The sequence below is a fragment of the Fukomys damarensis genome, unplaced genomic scaffold (assembly GCF_012274545.1).
Source record: "Fukomys damarensis isolate Sample0158 unplaced genomic scaffold, DMR_v1.0_HiC HiC_scaffold_24, whole genome shotgun sequence".
Lineage (NCBI taxonomy): Eukaryota > Metazoa > Chordata > Mammalia > Rodentia > Bathyergidae > Fukomys > Fukomys damarensis.
Window position 1 is genome coordinate 37,450,408 of NW_022900936.1, and position 12,476 is coordinate 37,462,883.

At 33.4% G+C, this 12,476-nt stretch overlaps 1 protein-coding gene across 1 annotated transcript in view; it reads left to right on the plus strand.

Annotated features, from left to right (window-relative positions):
* Window positions 1-12,476, plus strand: part of Znf654 (zinc finger protein 654) — a 79,121-nt gene that overhangs the window by 52,020 nt on the left and 14,625 nt on the right. Inside the window, exons 4-6 of the mRNA XM_010602888.3 lie at window positions 4,938-5,073; window positions 7,625-7,827; window positions 8,400-8,539. Of these exons, the coding sequence (XP_010601190.1) occupies window positions 4,938-5,073; window positions 7,625-7,827; window positions 8,400-8,539 (479 nt within the window). The remainder of the gene's footprint in view (window positions 1-4,937; window positions 5,074-7,624; window positions 7,828-8,399; window positions 8,540-12,476) is intronic.

Below are 12,476 nucleotides of genomic sequence, written 5' to 3' on the forward strand. Positions count from 1 at the left end.
TTTTTCATATAGCTGTTCCCTCTATCTAAAAGTAAAACTATGTGGTACTTGGGATGGAACCCAGGGCCTTTGCACCAAGCCACGTTCCCAGCCCTTTTTGGATAATTTTGAGACAAAAGTCTCACTAAGTGAGTTGCCCAGGTTGGGCTAGAAATCAGTCTTCCTGCCTCATCCTCCTAGAATACTGGGATTACAGGTATGCTCCACCATGCCTGACTTACTTTTTTTTTTTTGGACCGGAGATTGAACCCCGGGCCACCAAACCTCTGAGCTAAATCCCTGGCCTTCCTGGCTTACTATTTAGAAAAGATTTTACTGTATTTTAAAGGCTTTGCTTTTATAAAATGAACCATACTGAGGACCTTTTATATTTTTGCTTTGATTTCCTAGAGTATACTTATAAATGAATTTGATATGTGGTATTATAATTGTACTCTAGAATCTGTATTTCATTCAAAATAAGACAGATGTTCCACAGTGCTTCCACTTACTACATAGATTTTTATAAAACTATCTTAATCAAAATATACCTTTATAAGCATACCTTTTCTTTCTTGGATCCATTTGGAAAAGGTTTTATTTATGCAAGAAAGTAAGATGTTAAAATTTAAGATAATAACACAAGGCCATCTCTATGAAATGCATGAGAAGAATTGATCCTTCAAATTTTTAATACTGCAAGAGAACAAGTAAGTTTTTTATGGATGGAAGTAACTAGGGGAGGCTACAAAGTGTATGGAAGTTGTAGAAGAAAGAAAATGCATAGGCAAGAAAATACAAGATGAGTTTGGGTGATGTGACAGGCTAGTCTAGACAAAAGAATTTGTAGTTTGTAATAATAGGTGAATGAGTTGATAGATGGAAGTTATTAAGCATGAGATTAAGGTAGTAGGAGTTTCATCCTATGATAAGCTGGTAAAGGGTTGAAGTGTTGAAGTGTCCACACAGATTTACAAATATTTGTTACCTCCTTTAAAAAAATAGCATCCATTTGAAGAAAGAGAAACCTTCCTTCTGGGGGCAAAATATTAAGCCCACTCCACAGTGGATTTTCAAAGAAGAGTAAGGTAAAGAGTTATGCTTTTTCTGTATGATTGGCAAATACAGGATTGAATGGAAGTGTTTAAAGGGATTATATTTAGCACAGAGCAGTAGGTACAATAATGTGGTAGATCGATGGCTTAAGTCAATACACACATCAAATTTATTTAAACATTTAAAAAATACACAGTGTGCATATATATGATTCTCTAGGAGTGAATAACTTGTAAATTCTATTGTGAATTTAAGTACTTCAATACTTACTCTGGAGATATTAAATTGAATAGCACTCAAACAAGTCATATTACTTAAAAAAGGAAGGAGTAAAAATAATTATCAGATTTATTTGCTCTTTTTGTTAAGTAGACCACCATAAAATCTTTACTTCATTTCTCTTTCCCATCTAGAGCTATTTGCTGTAGGAGTCGTCTCCAAAATATGTATTGACCCAAAAAATGCATAAACACAAAGACCAAACTCTCAATGATAGTTTTTACCTTAGAAAAATAGAAAAATGAACATAAATTAATTTACTAATTTTAATAGCATAGACAGAAGTAAATATATAATTTATAATAAAGTCTATGGAGTACTCAGTCAAAAAAATATATGCAATACAGTCAAAAAAGTAACCTACCAGACACAGTGGCACATGCCTGTAGTCCCAGGTACTGGGCAGGGAGGGTGAGGCAGGAGGATTACTTGGGCTAGCAGTTCAGGGTGGGCCTGGGCAATGTGACATGATCCTATCTCTTAAAAATAACTGAACTATCCAAAAGTTACCTGGGAACTGTTAACCACTTAATAGTTTGCCCTGAGCAGTCACTCAGGCACTGTTCTTATTTTTTGTGGAGTTTTTTTTTTTGGTACTGGGGATTGAACTCGGGACCTCATGTTTGCGAGGCAGGCTGCAGAGCTAAATCTCCGGCCTTCAGGCAGCATTCTTATTTATGTACTATACCAAGTGTCACTAGGGCAGGTGTCCTTTCAACCAGATGATTCTTTTTTTTTTTTTTTAATTGGGATCAAACTCAGGACCTTGCGCTTGCCCAGGCAGGTGCGACAGCACTGAGCTCAACCCCGGCTCCAACCAGTCGATTTTTGTATTGAATAAATTTGATAGAACTGTTATTTTTATATTTCCTGTTATAGTATCTTATAAAATTAACAAAAATATGCAATTTTTGGTCATCCTATATTTACATAATTGGACTGGTAAGCGGTTAAATACAGATCTCAAGGGCTTTCCTACTAAAATTGATATTCAGTGATCTAAATTGGAATACACTCAGTTTAACAAAAATTTCAACTGTTTATTGTTTTCAGCCAAATTTAGTACAGTTTTGAGTCTCTCAGAATTAATGGCTTACGTGATTGGTACCTCAGATTTTGCAACAGAAGAAAGCTAACCAATGACTCCACTTGTGTCCAGCTTACCTTATATGCTTCGATTGGACCCAAACCACCTTATAGTATTTGAATTTTAGGGACAGTAATATACTTGTATATATGTAGAGTAATTTGGGAGTTTGTTTACCATGTCAGGTTTTAAATTGATGATTGAGGGCCAGGGATTTAGTTTAGGAGCACCACGCCAGCCTAGTAAGCACAAGGTCGTCCTCAGTTCAATCCCCAGTACCAAAAAACAAAAAATGTGGATAAATATAAATTGATGATTGATTTAAACAATGAAGGTGCTATTATAGATCATCACTATGTTCCATGTATGCTAAAAAAAATCCTGGCTGATCAGAAACTTTATACCTACTTTTAAGTTTTTATGAATGCAATAACGTGGTGCCATATGGGAATGCCGAAATCATATGGAAATTATACTAAGGTGACTGGGTGTCCTAAAGAAAAATATTCAAAATGTTAAAAAAAAATACTAAAAGAACTAAAATTAATGTTTATTAAGTGCTTACTATGTGTCAGGCTACTATCCCAAGCACTTCTCAATACTGTATATTATCTAATCCTCACAACAATCCTATGAATAGGTGCTTTTTATTAAGGTGCTTTTTATTAGCTTCTGCAGAGAAATTGACCTGATGGGGACCACAGAGAGGTTAAGTAACTTGCCCATTATTTATAGGTATTTTGTTTGTTTGCGTGCTTGCTTTAGTACGGGGACACCCTTAAATAACTATTAGGAGGTAACTTATTTTCATATTTGAACTTAATGATTCTTTCATTTGCCTGGTGATTCTTTTTCTTAAAATTTGACTTCTATCTTGTTCTCTTATAAATAAAATGTCCTCTTTTGTGTATTTTAACCAGGAAGTCAAATGCCATATATAAATCACTTTATAGTCTAAAATGGAGTGTTCAAATTATGGAAGAATATGACAGTTTAACTCAAAAAATTTATAGCCTCTGTATACTGTGATCACTTATTTAATAAGTAAAAATTTTTAAGATGTATTTTTTTATCCTGAGGGTTTGCTTTATAACTGCTACAAAGCTTTTAATGTCTAAGGTATTTTGTGAACACAGAAATTCTGACTTTTTGTTTTGATATACAATTATTATTTTAAAATTTTAACTTTGTCTATCTAGTATTTCTTTAGGTTTCAAGTTCAACTTAGTATTTTTAAAAATAATACTTTCACTACACCTTCAGTTAATCTCTTTATAAGGTCACGCTGAATTTCCTGAAACATTATAAAAATAACACTTAACAAGATACATAATGAATCAGAAGGCACAATCAGTATACCTGATACGTGCAACTTAAAGGAGGAGAGGTTTATTTTGGCTTATGGTTTTCAGAGAATTGAGTCTATGGTTGGTTGCCTCCAAGCCAGAACAGAATGGCAGAAAGGCAAGGCAGAGAGGAATGATGTTCACCTCAAGGCAGCTTCAGCAGCAAGAGGAAGAGCTGGAACAAGAATATACCTTTCTAGGTTATGCCCCCAATGACCTACCTCTTCAAAACAGGCCCCACCTCTCAACAGCAGTCAACTATAAACTTATCATTGGATTAATCCATTCATGCATGTAGCAGCCCCACTCCAGTCACCTTCTAAAAGCCCCACCTCTGAACACAAGACTTTTGGGGGGATATTTTAGATCTAAACTGTAACATCAAACTAAATAAATCGTGTAAACTTAAATCTAGTAAGTCAAATGTATTAGACTCAAACCAAGTTCTCCTGAATTTTAAACTTGTTAAAATCTTATGATAATGAAAAACAGATTCTTTAAAAACACTACATATCCTTTGTAATTACAAAGCCCCAAAATGCAGACAAATTGTTAGTTGTCACTTGGTTTATCAGTCTGTCTTTATCTTTAAACCTGATACAAACCATTCATATTATGGGTTAGATTTATTTCTTCAACATATCATTTTTTCATCCCTAAATCATTACCCAAAAAGGGTGAGCAGAATTTTCCACATTCCAGCTGTCTATATTATGGATTTGGCATAAATTAAGGGCAAGGCAGGGGAATTGTGCCTACATACCATCCAGAGTATGCATAAGGAGGAGGGCCCACCTTACTCCCTTTCTTATAGTTAGTCTCTAGTCTACCACTGTGAACAGGAACTTTATGAGTCCTCATGTAAATTTAACTGAACATTTAATTTTCAGTTTTTTGCAACCTGGTTCTTTTCCTACAAAGTATGCATTTTTAAAGTTTTTTTCTTAGGTTACACTTCATCCCTTTTTAAATGGGATTTTCTAAATCCAATTATATACATACGTGTAACCTTTGGCATTAAAGCCTATTTGTGTATTAATGGGGTTTTGTCACCCTGGCTAGGTTACAATAGTATCCCTTTCTCTTTTATGTAGTTATCTCATTTGGCCATCATTTTATTGACAATGATGATCAAGTTTAGCTTTTAACCCCTTTAAATTCACAAAGCCAAAATGATTTTTCTCTCCTAGGAATGCCAGAATCACCTCCGCAGATATGGAAATGTGAATCTGGAACTGGTGACTCGAATCATTAGAGATGGTGGCCCATGGGAAGATCCAGTGTTGCAAGCTGTTCTTAAAGCCCAGCCAGCATCTCAGGAGATAGGTACTTCAGGAGATTTAAAATCAAAACCAACATTTGTGAGAAGTAAAAACAATTTCTAGAGCAGTAATAGTTACTTTTTAATTTTATAATACTGAATAATGAAATGTACTTTTAAATGAAGAATGTTTGTAATATTAATTGGGCCAAAAATGACTTTTTACATCAAATTAGGTACATTTATTTCTAGTATGGGAATTGAGTGTGTTAACATCTGTACTCGATGTCACTTATTTGCAGGGAGGGGGTTTTTATCACTTCAGTTATATTTTAAAAATTTGTTTAAGTAGGAACATCCTTATTTGACAAAGCAGAAAAAAAAAAAGCAAAAAAAACAACACCCCTCAAACAAAACGAAACAAAAAACCTGCCCTGTTCATGAAAGCATATGGTATCTCCCTTCCATAGAAGCTCCTGTGAGAGGTAGAACTCTTTTGTTACTGCTCTTGTCTGTTGTAGTTATTTCCGTGCACAGTGCAAAGTAGATGTTTAATATAAGTATTCATTGATTGAATGACTGACCATAAGGTGAATGTCTGAGTGACTAAATAAATTTGGATTCCAAATACTATGGTGTGTCCCAAACTTGATCCAATAGAAGCTAAGTTTTGTCTCATCCCTTATTACCTATGCCCTTTGACATCACCTCTGTCAGCTGTAGATCCTTGTGGGACAAAATTTGTTTTTTGAGGCAGGAAACTTTGTTTGCTTCTAATAATCCCTTTGAAAACATGTTTCCAATATTATTAAAACATTCTAAACTTCAGAACATTTTGAGTGACAAAAATTTAGTTCAGCAGTAGCAAATAAGAATTAAAATGTAGAAAACACTTGAGAGTATGGAGAGAGCCTACTGAGGTACAGCTGAAAGGAATCTAAAAAGAAAATGTAAGACCTTGCAACTCTACCAGTTAGTAGGTAAGAAAAACTCTTTACATCCTAGATTGTACAGGTTAGAATTTGTTCTAGATTAATAGGGTGGGTTTTAAGAGGAGCTAAGTGGAGAAGAAGCTATGATTCTCAGGGTTAAGAACAAACCTCCCAACAAGTTTGGAGCTATGATAGTGGGAGGATGAAGACAGAAGATTAGGAGTACCAGTGCAAAGTGGTGGGACAGCATGCAGGTCAGATAAGACTGAAAAAGACTAAGGATTATGTGACAACTATGGAGAACTCAGAGAGTGCAAAGGAGACTGACGCTTGATATGTAGCTCTTGGAAGGGGATTTAAAATAAAAAGGGAGACAGAGCTGAGGAAGAACAGAAGGATTATTGAGCAAAAGTAAGAAAAAAATGAAATATAACAAAGGCAAGAATCATAGACTGGAGGAAACTGAGGATACTGGGAATTGTGGCCAGATGGAATAGAAGGTAGACCCAGAGCTTCAAAAGGAGTTGAAGAAACTTAAATCTTTATAAAAGTTTTAAGGCTTCTCTGAGTAGGAACTAGAGTAAACCTGTTGTCGGTTGGTCTGGTCCTTTAGGCTGAGAATCATTAAAATAATGAATATTTCTCTCTTAACTACCCAGCATACCTCACTTTGGGGAAAGCTGCTCTAGACTGTCATTAATATGGATGACTTCCGTAGTTAGTGATCATTAGGGTAGAGACCTGCTTGAAGTTTATCACTGCATTAACTATAAATCAGTGTTTGATTATTATATACTGTAAACAGAATTGCAAGGGCAGATGCTTAAAACAAAATAAAACACTACTCATAAGCACTTCAGTAGCTATTGATTAAATACAGATAAGTAAGTAACACATTTGGACTTAAAAATCATAAAATAGGGATTCCAGTTCTGGCTCTGCCACTTATAAATTCTTTGTCTGTGGGCAAGTTATTTGACCTCTCTGAGATTCAGTTTTGTGATCTGTGAGACAAATATTAATACCGGTCATAAGGTTGTTGTTAGGTCTAAGTAAATTTATATAGTTAAGGGTGTTTATATGTTTCAAAAGTGTGTGAAGTAAGTAAAAGTTAAAGTAGCCTTAGTGATACATGAATATATAACAGTTTTACTTGACACTATTTATTGTTTAATTTTATTTTAAAAAGTAATAAAATATATTATGATTCAACTGTTTCATTAATTTCCTTTACGTTTCTCCATAATAATCTGAATGTGGTTTTAATGTGATCATTTGGGTTCAGCCTTTTACAGTAATGAAAATACTGGGTCAAAAGAAGACAAAGTATGTAATTATAAACTAGAAAATAACCTTAGAGCTTACCTGTTGAAACATATTTAACATATTGTTAACACAGTTTAACATATTGAAGAAAATTTCATTTAATCTTTTTTAAATTTTAGCTTTTTACTTTTTAAACTGAGAAGAAATCAAAAGATTTTCTTGAGCACTGTTTAGTGTCATTCTTATTTTTATTTTCCCAACCATAAAACTGAATATTCTTTTTACAAAGTTCTGCTAAGAAAAGTAGTTAATTTAATAGCTCATTAATCTAACTAGATATAATTTTAGTGATAGTTTCAAATAATAAAGTTGGAATCTTTTCTTGAGAGTAATAGAATTTGTTTTCTTTTTAATGTAGTGAACAAATATTTAAGTTCTGAAAATCCACTGTTCTTTGAACTACGTGCCAGATACCTAATTGCTTGTGAACGCATACCTGAAGCAATGGCTCTTATTAAATCCTGTATAAATCACCCAGAAATCAGTAAAGATTTGTACTTCCATCAAGCACTTTTCACATGTCTGTTTATGTCACCTGTAGAAGATCAGTTATTCCGGCAGGTATTGAGAACTATTTTTTTTTTTTTTTTTGCCTATTACCCATTTAACACTACCGGAAAGGGGGACAGCTTGTTGTTATGATTTCCTTTTACAGTAATACCAGTGACTTAAAAGATCATATTATTTAGATATGCTCTTTTGGCAGCATTCTTTAAGTTCATTTTAAAGTACAATCTGAACTAACAAGTGATAAAATTAATAAAATATGCTCATTAAGAAACATTCAAATTTTTGATGTGACAGAAGAGGTTAGATAAAACCTGGGAAGCATTATCATTTTGCCTCAAAGTACTAAGAAGTTAAATACTCATGTATATTTTTTTCCCAGATGAAAGAATGAATCCTTTCCTAATATTAGACCCTATGTAAGAATATGGTATTAATGAGAAAATAATTGCTAACTATAAAATGTAGGTGCTATATAGTGAAACTGAAACCAGAGACACAGTCTGTACAATTCATCATGTCTTTCTAGAAAACTATGTGCTTTCTTCTAAATGTTTACTTTAAACATTTGTTATAACTAGCTTTTTAGATAATGATGTGAATTAACTGTTTCATTCCTCTTACAGCATTTATTGAAAACTGATTGTAAGAGTGGAATTGATATCATCTGTAACACTGAAAAAGAAGGCAAGACTATATTAGCTTTGCAACTCTGTGAATCCTTTCTTATTTCACAGCTCCAGAATGGGGATATGTACTGTATTTGGTAAGTTTTCCTAATACAGAAATTGAAATGGAAAGAGGGAGAACAGAAAGAAAATTGATTAGAAGAAGTTTGGACTATATATATTTTTAAAAATTGTGTAAAAATATTAAGCCATTTAAAAACTTGGGTAAAGAACAATAGTATATTATTAAGAACTAGAGATTTTTTTAAAAAGAAAATGATCATATGCCACTAGTTGATAATTTAAAGTTTGTGTTAAAATGAAACAATCATGTTTGAAGTTGAATTTTAAATTTGTGCATGAGCTTTTCAAAACATTTAAAAAACTAAAAGTTGCTAGTAGGATATATGAAGTAGCAAGTTACCTTGCAGTTGTCTTATTAAAAATGTGGTATAAGAATATTTTTAGTAAATGAAACCTTGAGTATTATTACAAGATTCTAACAATTTCTGCTTCTTTTCCTCCAGGACACACACCCACACACCCACACCCACACCCACACACACCCACACACCCTGTTGCTGTCCTTCTCTCAGTCCCTCTCCCCTACCTACCACATTGCCATTTCATTAATTCTTTTTTTTTTGGTACCTGGGATTGAACTCGGGTTCTTGAGCTTGCAACACAGGCCACCGAACCACTGAGCTAAAGCCCTGGCCCAATTTTATTAATTCTTAAGAGAAAATTAAGTTTAATTTGCTGAACATAATATCTAAAGTGATCATGGGCTTTATATACTTTTTTTTTTAGATAAATGATTTGGATTTTAAATTCCTAAATACCTGGGCTGGGGATTTAGCTCAGTGGTTTTGCTGCCTGCCTTGCAAGCATAAAGACCAGAGTTTGATCCCCAGTACCAAAAAAAAATAGACAAACAAAAAATTCAAAAATACTTAAGAAAAATAGCCTGCAGGCATATAGTTCCAAATGATACTTAAATATTCTTGTTTTACAGATTAAAATCTTCAGATTCAGAGAGAGTCATATAGAACAGAACTGGGTCTAGAAACAAATATACTTTTCTTTTAGGGAAGTATACTTTTTAGTTAATTACGCTGATTTTTCTTAAGTATACCCATATCAACATATGCACATAGGAAAAGGATAAGGATGTAGTGATAAGACACACATTTTAAAATGGTTTTCAGTGTATTATCATTTTTTGATATGCAGTTACTCTGAAATGAATCAGTTATGACTATTAATAGATCTTTTCCTATGGGCATAAGAACGCTCTCTGCCCTTAGCTTTGTTAAATTATTTAATTAGGGTATTTTAATCTTTTTATTCATAAGTAACTAGAATCAAATATTTTAAAAAAGGAAATATATTTCATTCTTTTTCTCTTAGTTAACCAATGTCTACTCTTTAACGGGGAACCTTAAAAATGGAACAATGCCTAACTTGTTGTTCCTAGCCACAGAAATCCTTTAAGAATAAAAGCTGGGGTGGCTGAGGATTTAGCTCAGTGGTGCTGCCACTTGCCTCATAAGCACAAGGTCCCGAGTTCAATCCCCAATACCAAAAAAACCAAAAAACTGGGTGGGTCTCAAGCTGCCTAACAAGGGAATATTTATCCTTCTTTTAGGCCTTTCCTTGTGAATAGTCTGAGTTCTAATAGCCTGCCTCCTATTTCTTGTATCTTCCCTTTATATTTCTGAATTGTAGTGTTTTCTGGCTGCTAAAAGTTGTGGATTTTACTGTAATTTGAACAGAATTCTTTTCAACCTTCAAGGTCTATGCTGTCTGTTTCAAACAGGCTTGTTTTTCATTTCCCCTTTTTGTGGACAGAACCAGACCCATAAACCAGTTATGCATAACTACACATCAAGCTATTAACCCTATTTCTCTTTCATTATGACTAATAATAGTAATCATAATAATTATAATAAGTTACTAACAGTGAAGGTTTCACATATTCTGTACTTTATATATGCATTATCTCATTTAATCCAACAACTTTTTGGCATAGAAAATATTATATTCAAGCCATTCAGTTAGGAAATGGTGAAGTTGGTATTCAAATAGAGGCAGCTTGACTCACATCATCTTTTAAACATTATTTACTATAAAAGAGTCATATTTAGAAAAAAATACGTTGTAAGAATGTAGACTGTGTTACAGGGTTTTTTTTTAGAAACTACATAATTTGATGCTTCTATTAGTAGTTAATAGAATCCTTTATTAGCTACCTGGGAAGTGCATTGGACATTGAATGAATGCTATGTTTTCTAATGGACCCTATGTCTAAAAGAAAATGTAAGTTTCACTAAACCTGCCCTTTGGGCCTGACAAGGTGGTACACACCTGTAATCATAGCACTATGGCTGACGCAAGAATATTGCCATGAGTTCAAGGCTAGCCTAAACTATGTGGTGAGACTGTCTCCAAAACAACCTACTCTCTGGACTTCTGAACAAAGACTATGAGTGGTTTTCAGGATAATTTTTCCTGTTTGCTTTTTTGTTTCCAGAATCCAATGTACAAGTAAAACTTGATTTTATTTTGTACATTTATTCAAAATGGAGTTTTATAACCATATTCTGAGATTTCTGTTTTGCCTACTACAAGGCTTGAAGTCCATCAAGTAGTGATCTCTTGGGACATCTGTTAGGATCTTAGGATAGCTGTTTTCTAAGTTTTCTCCTGGCTAAACAGAGACAAAAGGAAATAAGATATTTGTGCTTAAAAAGAAAAAAAATGTGACCTATGAATATCTGTAAGGAATCTTAAATTATTTGGAAAATAAACATTTCAAGTACATTAAGCATGCATTGTATAGTACTGAATGGAATATCTCTCATTATTTCCATCTATCATGCTTTGTTTGAAAATCTGTTGGAGAGATACACTTTGTCTTCTTATAGTTGATCTGTTTGCCTTCTACATATCACTTTTCTAAATAAAAATATTTATTTTTTAGAATGTTTACCATCATTTTTTATTTGAATCCACATATACAATTTCTCTTAATATATTTCCTTAAGAGGCTTCAGCATTTAAGAATACAGTAGTTACCAGATTATCAGGCTTAGGATAAAACTCAGTTGTAGAACATTTGCCTACCATGTGAGGCCCTGGTATTGATCTCTAATACCAATACTACCACCACCACAACAAAAAATTAAAGTTTACCAGATTATCAATTTATAAATACTTATTAAATATTTCTCAATATAAATCTCATTGTCTGGTGCTATGAAGATTACAAAGATAATCAAGCAAACTAGTAATTTATTAAACATCAGTATATACCATAATTTACACCTAGATGTTTCATTTATCTCTCAATTCTTTAATAAAGATGTTGAATAAAATAAACTAAGCATTGAATTTTTATTCAATCACTACATCAATATCAGTAGTTGTCTCTAATCATATCTCTTTAGGTAACTTCTGAAACCAAAGAATGTATTGAAATAAATATATCTTTAATTTGTTTGCAAATATTAAAATAAGTGTTTTAAAACTAAAAAGAAAATGATGTTGAATGGGAATAATCTCAATTTTTATATATAAACAAACAGATTAAAGAGAGAAAAGTCACATAGCAACAGCTAATACAAAATGAATTTAGGATTTATGTGAGTCGAGTTTGCAAGTAATAGCATCATTGTTTTAAATAGCATAGGAAAAAGGCAATATTTATTTCAAGTATAGTGGGGTATGACATGAGCCACAAGGGCAGCAATACAAGTGCTTCTCAAAGATACCTGTTACCAGGGAAGCTGAGATTGCTCATGTTTTTCAAATATTTGTTTTCTTTGTTGTTTTTCTGTCTTGCTGCAGACCAGTGGGAATGCCAGCAGTACCTAAGCTTCAGAGTTAAGAACACCCCAGGGATTCTGGCCTAACTGGGGTCAGGTTCCCACTTTTTTTTTTTTTTTTGGTACCAGGGATTGAACTCGGGTTCTTGCGCTTGCAAGGCAGGCCACTGAACCACTGAGCTAGATCCCCGGCCCCTAGGTTCCCACT